Consider the following 20,216-nt stretch of genomic DNA (forward strand, 5'->3'; position numbering starts at 1 on the left):
AACAGAAAACTAGAATAAAGATTTTTGGTAGAGAAAGGCAGGCTGCAGTTAGAAAATTGTGTCTATAATGACCTCACACGATAAGGTTAACAAAGGCCATATCTAGTCCTTTATAAAATCTCATTCTACAGGTTTGATTTTTGTAGTATTTTATCATATCTATTCAGTGAATACCATTTTATTCTGTGCTGATTTATACTTGTCGAGAGTAGATAGTTTTTTTATTGATGGTATTCTATTAGATTTCTGTAAAGCACTTTGTAAAACCTTTGATGGATCAGTGCAAAATATAAATCAAACTGTCTATTATTATGATAATCAAACTAACTACCATGAATGTCTTCATCTTCTCCAACTGCACCATCATCTGTGTCTGTATCCTCCTCATCCTCCTCTTCCTCCTGGCTCTCAGGTGTCTGCTGGCTCTGTTTGTCCTCGATAGGCTCCTCTACTGGTCCGTGGGAGACAATGTCGTCATCTGTCATGTGACCAGATCAGATATATACGATTGTGTCGAATCGCCAAACACAAGTTCAGAACAGTGTCAGAGTCCAAATGATGGCAGGTTCCTTCACAAAGTGGCTACTGTGTCCAAGTGCGCAGTGAGACCACCAGCATTCATATTCAGTGTTGTCATTCAATCACCAGAAGTCAATCAGTGACCAAAAGCTCTTTTTCCCCCAGAAGAAGAAAACAAAGCAGTGGACAGTTTGGCGACCGTGGAAACAACCCAGATTATCAAGAAACCCCAACAAACCCTGTTTAGACTCAACACAGTGCCACCAAGTCCCTGAGACAACCCGTGAAACAGACACACAGAGGTGACACAAACCATCCGGTCATTCAAACTCATTTTTGCAGAGTGGACACAGTTGAAATTGCAGGTCACTTTTAATTTAGACAGACTCTCCCCATACACAATCATTATAATTATATTTCTGCACCCTATGAACATAATGAATATAACAAAATCAGACGATGCCTGTAAATTCACTTTAGCACATCAAAGGCTGACATGAATATTGGTTTAAGGAACATTTTTGGTATTTTTGGCAACATATCTTGATATCTTGCACCCTGCAATTCATTGACATATTTGCGGGATAGACAACATATTTTTATCTAATTGTTCTGTTCTTACTCTAAAATATCAATATAGTTTCAGCTTGAAAACGTTTAGTATATATTTGTTCATGTGAATTTGCATATTAGTTACCCATTTTTTATTCACCTCAGTTTGTTTTTTTTTTGTTACTTTATTTGTACCAACACCTGCATCAAAAGTAATATTCCTGTATAAGTGTCAAAAAAGTATGCAATTCTAATTGTAGAGTACAAGTTTTTCTACATTTCCTAACATGTGAACTCTATTATTTACTTATCTTGCCAAGAGCAGCAGGCCTGCTGTAACAATCAGCTGCCAGTGTGACTGTGTTGAGGTTTCTGAGTGTTAAAGTGATAGTTGAGTCTCTCTGAATGATTTAAGATCAAGACAGAAACATACTGAGGGTGTATGTGGGGGGCTTCAATTCTTGTGGAAAATATCTCAACTGTCCATGAATCAAAATCATACCATCCACTGTAACTACCAACGGAAACCTGACAGCTAGACAGGATCAGGATACCATAAAGACCAAAACAGAAGAAGAAGAGCCAGACTTCCACTGTGACAGACAAAGAGACAGATGAACAAAGAGACCAAAGAGAGCAGCAAGCAACAGGAAGTTATGTGGAAATCATGCAGGAACCTGTCATGCATAATTAGTGTAGGATGAGGAAGTGAATTTAGCGACCACAGAAGAGACAAAGAGCGGCGGAGAGGACGAGTGTCCCGGAGCAGACCAGAGACGAGTGGACTCACCCAGACTGTTGTTCTCTTTAGTACTTTTCTCTTGTAGCTGTTCTAACCGCACTGTAAACAACAACAACAACAACAGCAGAGAGAAGAGTTGACTGACAAGTCCAAGCCGAGCCTCCTGACTGGTCAAAGACGTGTTCTGACCAAGCCACTGGTTACTATGGTAACTCTTGTGATGGCCAGGGAGTTAAAGGGTGCAGTCAGTTTGTTAAATGTTAGGGCAGGACTGTGTGTGCACGTGTGAGCATGTGTGTACCCTGGAGGGCGGCGAGCCTCTCGTTGGTGAAGTCGTTGTCGGCCTGCAGAGCTTCGATGCGAGCCTGGAGAACCTGCTCCTTCTCCTCCATCTCCTCGATCCGCAGCTCCAACTCCCTCTTCTCCGTCGCCCCCCGCTGGGTGAGCTCCTCCTGCCGGCCCTCGGCCGCCTGGAGGAGCAAACAGGAAAGACGAGTGAGGGAGAGGAGAGGAGAAAAGGGGGACAGAGATGGAAAGAGCGAGCATTAAAATCATTCTAATAAAAGCAAACAAGCATAAAGACTTTGCTCAGAACAATCTGCAAAATTAAATATATAACCATTTTCTATTAAATTATTACTGCAGGAAAATTAAATCCTGTGTCATTCAGAGCAACGTCACACAACATATGGTAGTTTTTGTGCAGGTACCTTAATTTTGTCAGTGAGCTCTTTGATCTCATTGACGGCAGCGTTGTACTTGTTGGCGAGCTCCCTCAGCTCCTCCTGGCCTCTCTCAGACATCTCCCTCAGGTGGGTGCACTCATCCTCCGTGTTACTGAGCGAGCGCTACAGGACAGAAGAAACAAAAAAACGTTTTGGTTTCACCGACACAAGAGCCCCATGCATTAAAATGTCAATGTATCAACATAGGGTGTGTGCATAGTATGTATATGTGAATCCTACCTCCACCTCTGACAGCTTCCTGACCACTTCGATCTTCTCCTGCAGGACTCTCCTCAGAGTCTCCTTAGCCGTCGTCTCATAGTTGTGTTTGTCCTCCTGAAGAGCCAAGAGCTCCTTACGCATCCCTTCCTCCGTCTGGGACTTAAAGTTTAGTTATGATTAATTTATTGCAGGATAATTTGTTGTTTGTATCATGAGATATTATATTGTATTACCTTGGAGTAGGCCTGTAGCTGACTGCCCATCACCTCCAGTCTGGAGAGCAGACGGTCTTCATCAATCAGAGCCTGGTGAAGACACACTCAGTTTACAGCAAGTGTACAAAAAGAACAATTTCTATCAACTCATAACCATTAAATCATAAACAAACTATGTACAAGGCCAAACATCTTCCCTGGATTATTCAGACGATATTATCATATGTGTATTATTAACTAGTGTACTTTTGAGAGTTTAGCATTTAAATAAAAATCGGCCTACAAGGTGCATATGGGAGTTCATGCCAAAGGTGAAAAATCAGAATTCACGACTAAACTTTGCTCTAAGTGTTGATAATTAGGGGTCGACCGATATGCCTTTTTTCAGGGCTGATACCGATACTGATTATTAGAAATCAAGGAGACTGAAATCATATATTTGGGGCCAATAATCACTCGCAGTAAAAATTAATCGTTAAGTGTCAATTTTGAACAACCAGTGATGGAACGAAGGTACAGTACAATTTACTCAATACTGTTCAAGTACAATTTTGAGGTAGTTTACTTGAGTATTTCCATTTTGTACTTTCTCTCCACTACACTTATTTGATACATTTAGTTACCAGTAACTTTGCAGTTTCACATCATTTTATTGTTTATAGGCTAATAATTTTGATGAGTTACCAATCAGATATCGTTGTGGGTGGGGATTGTGTGAGAGGATGATGCATCAGAGCCAAAGTAAAACATTTTTAAATTAGTGTACCTCATCGGCAATCTGACAGAAAATTCCCTGATACCGATAATCGGAAAATGCAGAATAAAGGCCCCGTTTATCGGTCTACCCCTTTTGATAATTATACAATATATAAGCAAGTGTTGTAGACAATATAATGCATCCAAGATATATCATCCCTTCTGTGTGAGTGCAGGAAACACAGCCCTGAAAAGGTAAAATACATTTTCAAAGAGTGTGAAATCATCCATCAGTGTCTGAGGGCATCACACAAACAGCTGCATGTACACAGGTGTGCTTATGATGCTGAAAACTGAAAGGGTGACAGCTGGAGTTAAGCACAGAGGATGTATCATGATATTTGTTCCTCTCTGTGTCACAGTACAAGGTTGAAGTAGAATTCAAGTATTTCTTACCTGCCAGCTGCTCTCTGAGGCCTCCTGAGTGTTGGCTAACAGACGCTGCAGAGTGGCAAGCTTCTGCTCCAACATCTGCTCTCTGTGTAAGGCCTCCTGTGTAAGACAGGGAGGAAGAGAGGTTGGGTAATCAATGACTCAGATAAGACAAATAAAGAAATCAGGAAGAAGAAAAACTACAGTGTCATTTAGAATGAAGAAGAAAAACTTATTTGCAATATGTTCTTCTGTAAACATTTAACAAAAAAGTGCTTTTAGTCAGCTGAACAACCATGATTATAAACAAGTTGGTCACTGCTGGTCACTTGTAACTTTGCTCCTCTTTGTCCATGTGTTATATCATGAAAAAACAGCAACCTGCACTTCTCAAAAGCTTAAAAAAACATATATTACAGGTGCACGGAAGTGGCAGGAATCAACAGTGACAAAACTCAAAAAAATCTGTATTGTGGGCAAAACGCGTTTCAGCATTACACCTTCATCAGCGTACCAATCATAAGATGTGTTCTCTGAGTGTGCTGGAGTTCTGCTCACCATTTGTGTTATAATGTCATAATTCTTCAATACGTGTGACTATCAAGTAATTTTCCAGTATTCGTTTGGTCTCAGTCAAACGCTTTTCCGTTAGTTGACGCATGTTGCTGTATCAAACCTCTCTTAAAATCAGGTCTGTTTCATGAGAAAATTACATCATTTTGGTTGAGGAGGGGACATGCTTTGGATCAAAGTCCTTAATAAATCACAAAGAGGAGGTTACATAAATCTTTAGGAAAAGATTCCCCAGCATTTCAACCCACTCCTCAGCTTTAGATCTTCACTGATCAGAGACAGTTAGTTTCTTAGTAAGACATTCTGTGTGATCTCCTCTCTTGTCATGTACCTGACTTGCTAGAGTCTTTCATATTTTTCTGGGTATAATTCTGCTGCTAATAATGCTTTTTGCTGTATAATTGAGCCAGTTCTGCTCAATGAGATAAAGTCAGCTCCTCCTCCTCCTCCTCTGTTCCTGTCGACTCAGATCATGCAACCTGCTGTGAACATGTTCAATCTGACACTAAAAATGTGTGAGAACATCGCTGATGACTAATGAAAAACCAACTTGAATGTCTGACTCCTGATTTGCAGTGCAGTTCCACAGTGTGACCAGTAGGTGTCAGTGTGTTACCTGTAGATACTGGGAGAGCTGGAACAGTTCCTGAGAATACATACTGGGAGCGTTGGCTGCAACCTAGAAAAGAAACACACACCATTGAAACATAGACAGTTGTCATGAAGTCATTAAGTCTTGTGTTTGAATTGAAGGTGGATAAACAGATGAAAAACCACAAGAGGCCAAAAGTCAATGGCCTTGAAAAACAACCCTACAAGGTCACATACGCAGTAGCAACAATGATTGACTGGTGGACCAGTGACCCAGTTGTATACAACTACACTACAGTCATCTGTCCCATGTTACCATGCTACCATCTTTGTGTTCAACAATTGTTCCAGCACAAAAATCCCACTAAAACCACAGGCCTTGTTTTTTACATTTCTGTTTGTGTACAGATTCAACAAAAACAGACACCACATTGCTCATCAGTGAGCTTTAGAGAATCAGAATCAGCTTTATTGGCCAAGTATGTGTACTGTACACACAGACACATACACACTCTCTGACTCCAGATTTAAGTTGCAAGCAGAGGTTGTTTGGTGGTAAAAAAAATAAAAATAAATAAAAAACAAACAAGATAAAACCACAACAAGTCATCATACAATTTAAGAACAGTTCATAAGAAGACTATATCGCCAGTGTTTTCTAAGCCTGGATCTGCTCCTCCTAGGGCCGTTTGAAGCCTCTACGATGCTGTTTTAAAAGCCCGATGGTGCTGAAAGCAGGTGTATCGTGACCCATTTGGCATCCACAATTTGAATTATCTCAGACTCTGATCATGAGCATTCTGCCGTGAAACCACAGCCAAATGTGGTCGAAAACCACACATTCTGTCTGTGCTTTTATTACACTTCCAATGTGGCATGCTGGGTGTGTGCGTTTATGAGCGTGTGTGTCTGTCTTTTGAGACCCAGGAGGTGCAAGGCTCCTGTTTTAGGACACTTAATTATGTTCGAGAAAGTGGTACAAATGTAATCACAGCTCCTCCCTGACACACGCACACAGTCGACTCCAGCCTACATTCCTCAGACCGGTTACACTGAGGCCCTGTTGTTCTCACTGTTGCAGGGAAACACAGAACAGGGCGAGACAGCAGAGGACGCTAACATGGTACAGTGTGGTGAAGTATTAGCCTGGCAATGTATTGTACAATATAAAATGATACCGAACCTCTCCACCTGCTCCCAGACACATACCTCATCATCACATGACATAAAATAGTAATATTAGTGCATTACTGTTTACATACACGTTGTTCTACAAAACCTTTTATTCAGTGAACAAAAGAAGTTCTCTATGATAAACGGTGTTATTGATAACATTCCAACATTTTTTATTGCATTCATGTTACAACACTGCTGTTGTCCGAATCATCTGCCCTTTCAAGTGGTTCCAAGTTTGTTACACTGGCTAACTGTATTTAATCAGCATCAAGAGTCTTGTTAGTTGCCAGATTGTGGATACCACATGATACCAATGCTCAAACCTTGTTAGAAGCTGGAACCAACTGTTTGAATTCTTATAGAGAAACAAAAACAATCATTTTGATTAATTTATAATCATGATAATTGTTCTTAAGGAAAAGAATACTTTTATCCTGCACCTTTTATTTTTATAAAAGGTCTGTAACTTATAAAAATGATTTGTCTACATTAAAATGTTCCCAACGTGACCTTAAATGTCGTCTAAACAAGCCTTCTTCTTCCTGATCCTACAGCATCAGCACCCACTTTAAGCTCCGCTCACAGAACAAGACATATGGGACACTGATGATTAACTCTGATGAACCATCATCATCTCAAGTTCAACTCAAAAATCACAGACTAGTCAACCGCAATGTTAACATGTTTTTTTTAAGTGAATGTTAATGATACATGTAGCCCACATGTCATGGCCAGACAGTGTGTTGTTAGTGGTACGAAGAGTAATGACCACACCAGCATCTAATTAGACCGGAGTGACATTTGCAGGTGGGTTAACAAGCTGTTTAACGTGCTGCAGCTGAGCAGCTAATTAACCATCTAGCCTGCAAACTGACATTAGTGGTTCACTTTTCCCTGGTGAATGTTTTCTTTGATGGCTCAACTTGCTAAGGTGCAGGACAAGATGTGGTTCATGTAAGTTAGATAAGCAGGAGACTTTGCAGGAAAGCTGATGTGGGTTGTTGTGGCTCCTGTGGCGAGTAGCTGCTGTCTGGCTCTGTGTGTCTGTCTGCTCTGTCTGTGATCACGTTACTGCTTCATTCAAAATTTGACTGCCTTTATTAAGATAAGGTCTTGATCTACAAAGACAGATACCAGAATTGTACAAATTAAAGTAAAAGTAGGGGGCGCCGCCATGAAACCAAAACATGTCAAATACTATTTTCTTCCTGTTGGTTTCTCATTTTTTCTCAAAGAAGAACACAGGCCGGTTCATTTACAGAGTAAATATGTATGCTGTCACAGACAAATAAATGCAATCTGATTACAGTTGAAATTTAAGTAGTTTTAGACACCACAAGTCACAAAGCACTCGGAGTGAATGGTGGGAAAAAAACGTTGCCCCCTAAACCACATTAAAAGACTTCTGTCGTGCAGCAGCAGAAACTGGCAGCAATCCCTGCATTCCTCTATCAGCTGACTACTCCACTCTCTGGGTGTGTGTGTATGCGCATGTGTGTCCAAAGTGTACTAGTGTGTGCCATCTACCCCAACACACACACACACACACACAGAGCTCCGTCAAGCATACAAATCTGGACAGGGACAAACAACATGCACACGGGACGGGACGACAACAACACACACGTTTCTGTTCTTACCTTGTCTACAGGTAGTGGTAACGGAGTCTGGATGACACTGAAAGAGGAAGGAGAGGAGAAAACAGTTTGTCACCATGGAAACAGCAGGGAAGAAAGACACGTGGAGTAACCACGGCGACAGAGGAGTGGGAAAAAAATTGGTTCTCTGAGGTCTTGTGACACTCGTTTTTCACCTTCTCGTTAAAGAAAATCCTCATCTCAGCACATCGCTGAGAAATCTAACCTCGACTTTCTCGACTCCACGTTGTTTCAAGGACTTATAAATATCTGTGAAGCTTTCTTTGGTTTTAAACACTGATTTTCAATGATTCTTTTGAAATTTTGTTTGATTTACTTAATTGACTCGTTCAATTTCCAGGCTCAACATCAGCTTCAAATAGAGCCTAAAAAAGGACCATCATGTTCAGTCAAGACCAAACTAGAGCAATTGTATAATTTTAAAAAGAAGCGCTGCAGCGAATGGACACAGATGAACAAGCTTTGCAGAAAGGGTACATCAGTGTGTTGTGGTTGTTGTGTGGAACCGAGTTAACATCAATCACAGTCCGTTGATCATTAAGCTGGACGGGGATTCCTTTAAGTACATTTAAAGTCAGTGAGGGATGTGACAGCTCACTCACACAGCAGCCTGAGGCCAGTTTTCAGAATGAGTAAGCGTTACCAATGACAAGTTATACAATTTTTGCCTTTAGCGAGCTCAACCAATCACAAAAGTGCACATATAATACACCAGTCAATCAGGACCCAAGAGTACAAGTAAAGCTCTCTACACATGATTAGCTGTATTCACGGTAGGGTGAGGTGCAGAGCTCAGTGCAGAGGCAAAGTATGGGATTACATCACCACATGTAGCAAGTAAAGCAATGAGACATTTGAGAAGAACAAAACAACAGAACAAGCTTTGCAAAGGCATCTGCAATCGTCTGCATTCAAAGAGGAAGATGAGTAAGAACCTGATAATCAAGAGGATTTAGGTTTATTAAACCTTTGTATCCATTTCATCAAGGTTAGATTACTGAAAGCAGTAATTTCACTGGTAAAAACTCAAAACTGAAAATGTGTGCACTTTTAAAATCATGTAAAGTACTCCATAATTTAGAGGTACAATCAATAAATTCACTCTATAACTGAAGTGTGAATTAGGAACCTGTAGTTATTCTGCTTTGGATTTATTGTTAATCATAACATTTATTTTAAAAACAGATAACTTTTTTCCAGTAGGTATAATTGTCAGTATTTTCATAGCCTTTGTAACATGAGCTGAGGTCCCTTTCTTGACTGTATAGCAGTGATTTAAACACGGAAATGAGAAGAGATTAAGATTAAAGTAACCAGCCAAAAAGCAACACAAAATATCTGATCAACCATATTCCATTTTATCTTTGATACAACAACTAGAAAAAGAGGAGACTCCATGCGAGGTTTTTGCTCTCACAGCATTAAACCAACAACACATCTGAGTCACACTGTCGGGAAAATTGGCCACCTTCAGTTTCTGCCCTACATCAGTGGATATATTATCTAAAGTACAACAACACAAGGTCACATGGGTTTGTTTTAGTGGGGGTGAAGATAACCCAGCATTTACCTGGGAACAGTCAGAGTTCAGGAATGAAGGTAAACTTGACTCTCATAAAAATAAAAGCCTACTCTGTTAATGTGTAACGACCAACCAGCAGGAGCGGTGGAGACTCCAACGGCTTCAACGGCAACTAGCAAGAAATGACACAACTTTCTCTTGATCCATAACACAACACTTAAGACATTCATATTCAAATACTTGAAATACCTGTGTACTGACGCCATTAATAATAAAATTAACAACATTCAAATACACGCATATATCATTTGTAAGGTTGCAGGGGATGGAGTCCATCCCAGCTGATAGGGCGGGAGGTCGTAAACACCCTGGAACAGTTCAAAAATCTGACAAATACGACTACTTGTTCTCACCCACAACTGGATTGTGAGGCGATTTAAATACACTGCTTTTGTCTGTCAGAACTTTATTTTTGGAAGTTATGTTACCGATTAAGACATTGCTGAGGCCTTTACACACAAAGACATTCCACAAGTTTTAATGATGTAACCAGATTTCGTAAATCAGAAGTTTGAGAGTAGCTGGTTGTTATTAAATACTTAAGGAAGACTTTATAAATAGCTCTGGCAAATCCTGGTTATAATCTCATAATGTTTTTCTACTTCAGGAATAGAACAAGAGACGGCAAGAAAGAGACAAACTAACAAACTGAAGGTAGAGTAAAACAAAAGCCAAAAAAAGTTGCTAGCGCTAAAACCCTGGTCTTTTTAATGAATCTACAAAAGCGGAGACCTCGCCAGAAAATAAAGGAGTTCGGTGGGATAAGTACTTTCATTAGCGATCGCTGCTTTGAACTCAAGGCCAAAGCTTCGGTAAGTGAATTGGGTAAAAGACGCCTCAAAGGATAAGCCAATAATTTAAAAGGTCTTTAGTACTTCTAGCACCAGCAGTGCAGGTTCTCTACAGAGATCAGTTACTGCTGCTGCTGTTCTCCTCCAGTGTGACAAACTACTTCCAGAGACCAAAATCATCCATCACAGTAAACACCAGAGACCTTCGGTGATGTCACTGTGCTGAGTTCAGCGTTTTTATATCAGAGCTGCATTAACATTGAGCTCCGCTGTCTGTTGATCACCTGACACTGACAGAAAGAACCTCAAATGTCCTCCAGGAAATAATCCTCCTCAGAAAGTTGTCCTACAGACTTCACTCTTTCATCTTTTATCTTTTAAATAAGTCTCTGTGAGCTGTGAGAGCAGATCATCTCAGGCAGCATCTTTTACACACTGTAAAAAAAAATTAAATCATTAAAAAGTGATGGTTACAAAAGTTATACATGCAGAATGCTTTGCAAAGAGATACTACATACAGGACAGATTGAATGAAACTGGCTGTAATTTTGAACAACAGTGTAAGAAATACATTTTTTTTTGGCCTTTTATCCAGGGCAAATGTGAAATAATACATTTACCAGCAAGTAAGCTCTTCTTTTCTTGTAACCTGTAACCTGGGGCTTCACATAACCTGAATTTATGAAGTTGACTCATTGCTAGGTTTTTACATGTGCTTCCAGAGTATTTTACAAACAAGGATGTGTCAGATGTAGGTCATGAAATAAAGCAACAGTGGGACCGACCTCATCCTCTTTGGCCATGCTTGTAGCATCTCTTCAGGGATGGTAGTGTTCAGTCGACCACTTTGGTCCAGACTGAAATATTTACACTGTTAAATGGATTGCCAAGAAAATTTGTACAGACATTCATAATTTCGATACATGAATGAATGTAATGAATTTTGAGACGGCCTCGTTTCCTCCTACACCCCCATGAGGTTCACATGAGGCTTTTAGTGAAATGCATCCACAACAATTGGATGGATTTTCAGATGGATTCTCAGGATGAATTAAAAATAACTTTGGAGATCACCCGATTTTTCATCTCGCAGCATCATGTTATTTGTATTCATCAGTTCATTTGACAGGGACCATACATGTAGGCTTTGTTACATCTTATCAAAGTGCATACGATGCAATGTATATATAGGACTTTCATGGTTAATTTGCAGCCCTTCTAAAATGGCATAAAAAACTAACAATTAGGCAGACAAAGACAATCAGATTGATTGTAATGGCAGAGAAATTGATTAATCAGTAGTTATAGCCCTAGGACAAATACCAGCAAAATTAATGACAATCCCATTAGCCTCGTCTGTACTTTATGTTTGGTGCCAACTAGTAAATGTTAGCGCACCAATACACTAAAATATTATGGTGAATAGAGATGCACAATATTGGATTTTTGCCAATATCCAATGTGTGGATATTTTGCAACCAATTTTAGCGGATTGCTGATGCTGCTACATGCACTTTTTTCCTCCCACGTAATTGGAAAGCAAAACGAGTGTCTCCTGTAGTGGAATTAACAATATTATGCCTCGTCTTATTGAGATGGCCCACTGGCAGAGGTAGTCATACAATGCTTTTAAAAATGTACAAATTCACTGAGCAAAATAAGGAAACTTAAATCAACGGTTCGCATCATGTGTGCATAATTAAACCATCATCTTATCGGTAAGTCTTATCAGCAGAAATGCTCATTTTGGGTCGATGCCCATTAATGTTAAAGCCTTTATCAGCCGATACTGATGGTGAACATGTAAAACATTCTTTCTATTAAACATCAGCATGGTAGCATTGTTGTGCTGATGTTGTTGCTGTGCCCATGTAGAGCCTCACAGAGCTGCTGGCATGACTGTAGACTCTTAGTGTTGTCATGTGCTGTTTGGTAGGACACAGAAGTAAACAGTTGTTTGACTAACAACAATGGAACAAGTGTTTGGGCACCCTCGTGGTCTATGGGTTTGAGACCCTAACCACAACATCTCCTGGTCTAGTCAGCACACTAGACCACAGACCTCTGTTGCATAGAGGCTCAACCTTCAGAGTGAGTTAAAAAGCTGAACTCAAAGCCCCACAGCAGGTGTCCACAGCAGGCTCCGTCTACATCAAACAAATCACTCATTTTCAGTCATCATCAAACACTCACTGCAAAGACCAGACCGGCACTGCTCCAAAATATCACATATTTAAAAAGGAACATTTTTTTCATATGGAAAAAATTCCACTGTATAACATGACCTAAATTTACAGCACTTCAACTATGGCTCACAAGAACATCAGGTCTGCCCACACACACACACACACACACACACAAAGAGCAGCCGGTCCACAGGAATCAGTCATCCACATCAGATTTAGCTGAGTGTGTTCTGCATGCAGTCCAGCAGAGACTGATGATGGAAAACACTGGCAGTAGTTTCCATCTGTGCCTTGCTCAGATATTTCTACCACTGAATTTGAAGTTTTACAATCACACCACAACTCAGACCAGCCTTGGACAACTTGTGAGGCTGTGTTCGAGAACATTTTTAACTGTCCCACACATGGCTCAGCATCAAACTTATTGCTTATTGGCACTGAGAGAAAAATGTCCGGACTCTGGATCACTGACTATCAAAAAACTGTAGAGAACCAGAAGCTTAAACTGTCTTAGATTTATTTTCTTCTTTACTTCTTCTTTTACAAAAAGTTTGCTATAAAGTTTGCTATAAAATCAAGTGACACGTGTCACTGTGTCAAAAACCTGTTTATATTTCAATCTGTCAATAGGCAAGCTATTGAATCAATGCATTAATACTAGTGCTAAAACCAGAGGTGGATCGATCAATTAGTCAAAAAACAGAAAAGCAACAACAGCGATTAATATCCAAGTCATGGGTTAGTCACAACCTGCAGGCGGAACGAACACAAACCTGGTGCACCAGTTCAAAATGTCGTGCAGCAACAAGTTCATGTAAGCAAACTTGCAAGTGCTGTCACAACAGTGAAGCTCCTCATTTGTATTTGAGGGGGCCTACAGATTAAAAAAAAAGGAAGAGGGACTAAAAATGCCTTAAGTTAACGGTATGGAAGCATTTTGGATAATTAACAGTCATCACAGAGACATAATCACTTCAAGGGCATTAGACCTACATAAGAGTTGCTTTTGATTTCTCTCTTCATTTTCAGCCTATTAAAACTTGATTTGACCCGACTCTTTGTTTATTTATATTCATCATTTTGTACTGTATTATTTGGTTTCTGTATTATTTGTGTTTCCAAAGGCAGCAACTGTTAAAAACACTGTGAAGCCATGAAACTGGATTTTTCCTGAGACTATAATCGTACCATCAAAATCTATAATCGTTGCATCCCTCGCTTTAACTATCTTGACTCCTATGAGTCAATCACCTGAACACACCAAAAGAAACCAGCGCTGTGTTGTATATCCTGCAGCAAGTGTCAAGCACATCAAACTTCCAGCTTCATTTTATGACAGGATTTAGATCATCTGCTGCCTCCTAAACAAATATAATCATCCATTCAAGCTTCTATTGTGTTGAAACACAAATCTTCACCACAATAATATTTAGCTATAAAGCTCAATGAACAATCAGCAGCATGTCCTGGCCTGATCAGAACCGCGTGAACCTAAAAATCCTGGTAAAGATTCTGAACAGCAGAGACGTTACCTGTCAGGACTTCTTCCTGTGTGTCCGGCCGCTGGTGATTTGTCACAGGACAAAGTTCACTGTTCGGCCTCTATCTCAGCCTGACTCAGCTACTACAGTGAGAAAATGGATCCTTCCTTGTAACTTCATTTTCTCTACTAGTTTCAGGCTGAACAGCTGACTCCTCTCTTTTCCACAGCGTGAATGAAGTCATCCCATAACACAAACTTTCTTTCTTTCTACTCTTTGCTCCTCCTCTCCTCCGAGCAAAACAGATGATTTTCCTCTTTTAACTCGTGCAAGTTACTGTAGCTCCACCTCTCCTGGCACTCAGTGTGAGGAAACGAACTCCTGTCTGCAGCAGCTATAGCTCTTCACTGCCTTTATGGTATGTGGGAGGCTACGGGTGTGCTGGATAATTAACCTGCCACTGGATGAGGGGGTGGAGTCATCATTTTTCTAAGTCTCATCCGTTTATAACATTGAAAAGCTCCACTCACCTGGGAGAGCAGTGGGTGTGGAAACGAAACATCCCATCTCACCACTTGACCATGAGTGTGTGTGTGACAGTGTGTGTGGTTTAAGGAAATATGTCAAGTGATAACACTGATAAGAGAAAACAAAGGAGAGGTACTGTCACGAACAAAGCAGTGACTGTAGATAAACACTGGTGGTTAAACCTGAAACAGGTCTGAATTCTATTACAGCTTCATATTTTCACCAGATAAAAGTCACGTTTCCTGCACAGAAACTGGAACTGTGAAACATCAAATAAAGCAGAGCCAGAGCTGTAAATCACTTGTGCTAACTTGTTAAGTGGATCTTTTTGTACTGTTCTCCACTTGATGTGTCACCACATTAATAATAATGAAGTGAAAGAATGACTCCACACTGAATCACAGCAGCAGAAAGCTGCTGCACGTTTTCAAACTTCTCTGGCCACGCCCCAATCAATGATGTCACGGCAGGTGTTTTGAGTTAGATGGAAAACACAGTAATATGGGTGTGTTCACACACTTTTTTGTCTGTCACTGCTTTTTATTCTACATAAAATCTAAAGGAAGTGGCTGGAGGAGCTCCAGACTTCAGCTAATGAAAAGACACCGCTACTACATGTTTTAGAAGAACATTTAAACCCTTCAGAAAAGAGCAGAGCTCAAAAGGTCACTTCATCTTTCTTTGTATGCTTCAGGGTCACACCTTCATAGTTGTGATGAAAAAAAAACCTTGAGATGAAGTTTTCAGGCATAGATTTTGTCTCCTGTATAAATGCAGATGCTCTGCTCACACACAGACGACGACTTTACAAAGCTGCAACTGGCAGACCTCCAGATAGTTAATGCTAACACCAGGGAGCAGAGACATTCTTCAGCTATTAATAAAACTGTCTGATTTAGCTTCACATCACTCTCCCTCTCTCTCTCCAGCAGCACATTATAGAGACAGGGCCGCATAGACTTAAATACAGTTAGAAGTAGGGCTGTCCTTGATTAAAGAAAATGTACATTAACTAAAAAACATGACATGCTGGAGAAAGTTAATATTACTTGGATTTGTGACGGTGAGTGGAATCACTGATATTTCAGCATACGATGGTGTAATTTTGGACATATTGTCCTGAAAAGGGATGTTTATAATTAAATAACGACTGATTAATCAATAAAAGTTTAACTGCATGAAGATTATATTAACTGGGCCATTTACTATTTGTTTATTTGTGTACTATTTATCTGTGCGCACATGTTTTAAATATGATAAATTGTGAGGCTACACTGCCAAACACCACTAGCTGAATAAGAAGGTGATGTTAACATTGATGATGTCTTTGTGGTTCGAGTTAATCCATGATAAAATGAGCGGCCACAAGTCTTCATCAAAGCAGCTCACTGCTGCTGCATATTTGACCAGTCTTGCAACAAACCTTTGCAAAAATAATCCTTCAAGTAGCTTGTTTACACGTGATGTCACATCATTGCAAGTGCAAATGGAGGGCAGGAAGTGATTATTGACATGTAGAGATACATGTAGTGATACACACAAGATTCCTTGATGAAATACAGGAAGCACTTCAACAAACTCTCAAAATGCTTTTGGTTTGCATTACCGAAAGTTGCCCAGATGTTCGTCTGTCGCAGGGAGGAATGGAGTCGGATAATGCTCGTTTCCATCCTTTGGGAAGTTAAAGTTATTGTTTTTTTCCTTTACTTCGCTGGAGTTTATGCCTCTGTAAGTATTAATAAAACAAAATGTAGCAACGATAAGTAACTTTACTCCATATTGTCTATTCTGCCCTCCATCTGAATCTCATTTGAACGAAGTGACTGCAAACAACCTATTTTATTAACAAGTTGTTTCATACGATTCAGCCCTGAACATGTAGACATGCTTGTGTTTTCTCTGGTTAAAATCTATAATTTATTTAATAATAATGCATCAAATGTCATGTTGCTTGTAGTGAGGAACCTACAGAGAATCATCACCTGCATCTGCAGCCCTCCTTGGCTTCACAGAGCTCAACTCCACCATTTTGGTTCCCTCTTCCTGCTCTTACAGTGTCCTTTTCAGCGAAAAAAGCGCCGATATTTGCCAATGTACACTCCCATCTCAGAACCAAAAGCCAAACAGACGCAGTTAGCAACTAGCTTGTGAACTTCTTGGAACATTTAGCACCTGAACAGCCAGATATTTCCTTCAGGAGTTGATAGAGACTAAAAACTGAGCTAAAATAAGATGAAATGTGTAAATGGTCAAAAGAGTGTAAATCAACTCTTGTTCATCACAAACCGCAGAAGCAGAACTGTCCCAGAACTCTTTCTTTCAGTCTGTATTCATGTAGGTCAGGATGCTCGTCTGTGTTTTCCAGACTGAAAGCTGGACAGCAGGGCAGCAGATGGCACTGCCCACCATGGCACCTTGCCCCGGCATCACACACACACACAGATTCCACATGGCAACTACAGCAGCCAATTACAAACTCGCAGACACACACAAACACACACAGGTGGGACTCCCAATACAGTAGGAAGTTCCATGCTGGGTCAGCTGCTGGTCTGCATTTAACTGTACAAACACACACACACACACACACACACACACACACACACACACACACACACACACACACACACACACACACACACACACACACACACACACACACACACACACACACACACACACACACACACACACACACACAAAGTACAACAATGTGTGAACAGAATATGTTCTTTCTCAAACCCTCAGCATGAATTCATGTAAACATTAAATGACCCCTCATCAACCATCAACAGCAGCTTCTTAAATGTTGTCATAAAGATCAAAAACAGGAACACAAACAAACACACACCATTTCCCTCACAGCTCATTAACAAAATGACTGTCCCCATCAACAACTAGACTGACACTAATCACATCACCATGCAAGCAGAAACTTTGTGCATTTGTGTGTGTGTAATAACAGCCAGACAGGCAGTAACACAATCATTTACAGTAACCAGAGAACTATTAATATCCACCCACTGGTTCATTCTGTCCAATGATAATGAAGCCGTCTAACCACTGAGACAGTTTGTGACAGTTTCTGAGGGATCAATATGACAGATTCATGGATCAGCATTAACCAATGAGACTGCTTACTCGCTTCGTCGGCGTGCCTCCATCCCATCAGGTAGGAAGAGTTTGATTGTTGACACGATGCAGCCATGAGTGACTGGAAAAACAGACAGACAACCACCATGTTAATGTACAACACTTGAGTAATGGTGGTCAGTTCTGAGTCAACATCATGTTGGGAGAAATTTACAATTTAATTCTTCATGGTCAGTGAACATGTGGAGAGAAGTCCTGAAATACACCAGTACCAATGAAAAACGTTTGTTTACTTTTTTTAATTTTACACCATTCAGATGGACAGAGTAGCTGTGTTCACACGAACCCTCATATTCCTCTGATTATCGTAAATATAGCTCAGAGACTGGCCCAATTTGGCTTCATCAGAAGGAATTCCTAATCAGGTTTAGAGGGGTGGTTTAAACCCTTGCTAATCCGTTGAATGGGAAAATATATGCTCCTAATAACCATGTAAACTCTTAAGTCCATGCACACAGTTAAGATGGAATCTTAAATCGGAATAATTTCATTTGGCTTTAAGAAATATTGTCCGAGTAACCGCAGCTAGTGACACATGTTAAAGCTGATGCTGACTATAAGACTATAAGACAGTGCTGCACTGTTTACAATACAAGACATTTTTGTCCCAGAGCGTTGTCATGTTGATGTGGGGGTGCAAAACCTAAACAACTGATCTCAGTACTGATTTATACATTCTTCCAGTGATTGCTATGTTCAACAGAAACATGCGTGTTGTCACTGTGTGTGTGCTCCCTCTTGCCCAAAGCTTCCCGTTTCACTGTTCACGTTACATTCAATTGGACTATGCTTTTGTCCAATTGAGACTTAGATTTTTTACCCACATACAAGATGCACACACTGCAATCCTGGTGCAGTGCCTTGCCCAAGGTCAGTTTGATACCTGGATACGAGTCACAACAATATGGAAACTTAACAATGGTAACCACAATGAACTGATACCTTTGTTGTGATGGATAACATAATTCCAGCATGTTTCAAGAATCTGCCAACTTATTTTTATATTGTTAATAAATGGAAACCAATTGCTGTCCAGAACAATAGAAAAATGCATGTAAAAATTTTAAACTGGACGGCAAAAAAGTAAAGGACCCATGATTTCTAGTTGAAGAGCTAAAACCTGCCAACACACAAAGTATCATTACACTCTTCCTGAGAAAAAGGGGCTGTATCTGTGTATTTTGTGCTGATTTTATCTATGTAATTTTACGCAATCCTATGGTTTATCTGTGCTATGTTTGGAACTGTAGACTGGAGTCATTCTGAAAAAGTGATGTGAACAGAGTAACCTTTAACAGTAGTCTAAATACTCTAAATATGAATGAGGTCCAATGCAGGTTGAATGCACATTGGGTCCAGAATAAAAGGATATTAGTGGAGCTGAAAATTTGACCTCAATATCTATTATGCACAGCATGTTGTCTATGACCTAAGCAAAATGAGCCCTAAGGTACCCTTGAGGTTTAGTCAAGTGTAATTTATTTCACCGTTGTATGTGTGCATCATTAACTACAAGGCTGGTAGAGGACAGAAAAACATTTCTCTTGTCTACTCTCTTTGATTCTTTCCTTTCTGCATCTCTCTCAGCATCCTGTGAAACAGAGTTTGAGTGTACTGAAATTACTAATCTTAATACGTTACTGTGTGGAAATATATTGCGTACATACCTTTGCGTGTGTTCTCAGTGACGTCGACGCCAAACTGAATGATGTCGCCGGAGAGAACCTCGCAGGGCGGACTCTCCTCTGAGCCGCGACTCAACCTCTGGCTGTTGATGAACGTCCCGTTGCTGCTTTTAGTGTCCTGCAGGTAGAACTGAAACACACAGAAAAACACAGCAGGTCAGAACCATGCGAGGACAACAGACAGCAGGTCAGAACCATGTGAAGACAACGGACGATTATATTTGCTGAGATGAAACAGAATTAAGTTCAAATCACAGAAAAAATATGATACAGGATGACAGTAAACATTCAGCCGCAGCTCATAATGAAATTTAACAACGGTCAATAGTACTTATGCTGAATGACAGCAGCCAAGAGCTGCCGTTTCCAGAGTGTACACAGAAGTTACGGTTCGGTTCATAACCCGGTGTAGGTGAGAGTTCGGTTCAGCAGGAGAAAAAAAACGAATGTATCTAGACTATGTTTCTTTTCATTTACGTTGAACAGACAGTGGTGAAAGTATCATAGACAGATAAAATCCTCTTGATGTGGACGAGGTAGCATTACGCCCACTTGCAACTTCGGTTTACTATTTCATTGCATAATCAGGAACATTAAACATTTCTGTTTTACAATGCACGAACACCGAACAAACACCTTCCCAAAAGGCACATCCTTATACTGTCAAATTGAAAATATAAATAGACTAATAAAAAGTCAAACTTGTGCA

General features: G+C 40.2%; 1 protein-coding gene across 8 annotated transcripts in view; it reads right to left on the reverse strand.

Moving 5' to 3' along the window:
* slmapa (sarcolemma associated protein a) overlaps positions 1–20,216 on the reverse strand; it is a 55,787-nt gene that overhangs the window by 17,759 nt on the left and 17,812 nt on the right. For 3 of the 8 annotated variants that reach the window (XM_073468712.1, XM_073468711.1, XM_073468707.1), the window contains exons 2-12: positions 19,490–19,637; positions 17,811–17,883; positions 8,084–8,120; positions 5,293–5,355; positions 4,128–4,223; positions 2,994–3,065; positions 2,779–2,919; positions 2,524–2,661; positions 2,115–2,283; positions 1,862–1,912; positions 332–478 (exon numbers count right to left, since the gene is read on the reverse strand). In XM_073468712.1, coding sequence (XP_073324813.1) covers positions 332–478; positions 1,862–1,912; positions 2,115–2,283; positions 2,524–2,661; positions 2,779–2,919; positions 2,994–3,065; positions 4,128–4,223; positions 5,293–5,355; positions 8,084–8,120; positions 17,811–17,883; positions 19,490–19,637 — 1,135 coding nt within the window. Of the gene's footprint in view, positions 1–331; positions 479–1,861; positions 1,913–2,114; positions 2,284–2,523; positions 2,662–2,778; positions 2,920–2,993; positions 3,066–4,127; positions 4,224–5,292; positions 5,356–8,083; positions 8,121–14,192; positions 14,283–17,810; positions 17,884–19,489; positions 19,638–20,216 lie in introns of those variants that run through there. The other 5 variants (XM_073468708.1, XM_073468713.1, XM_073468709.1 and 2 more) reach the window with 3 other exon arrangements.

Source organism: Pagrus major, chromosome 6 (genome assembly GCF_040436345.1).
Source record: "Pagrus major chromosome 6, Pma_NU_1.0".
NCBI lineage: Eukaryota > Metazoa > Chordata > Actinopteri > Spariformes > Sparidae > Pagrus > Pagrus major.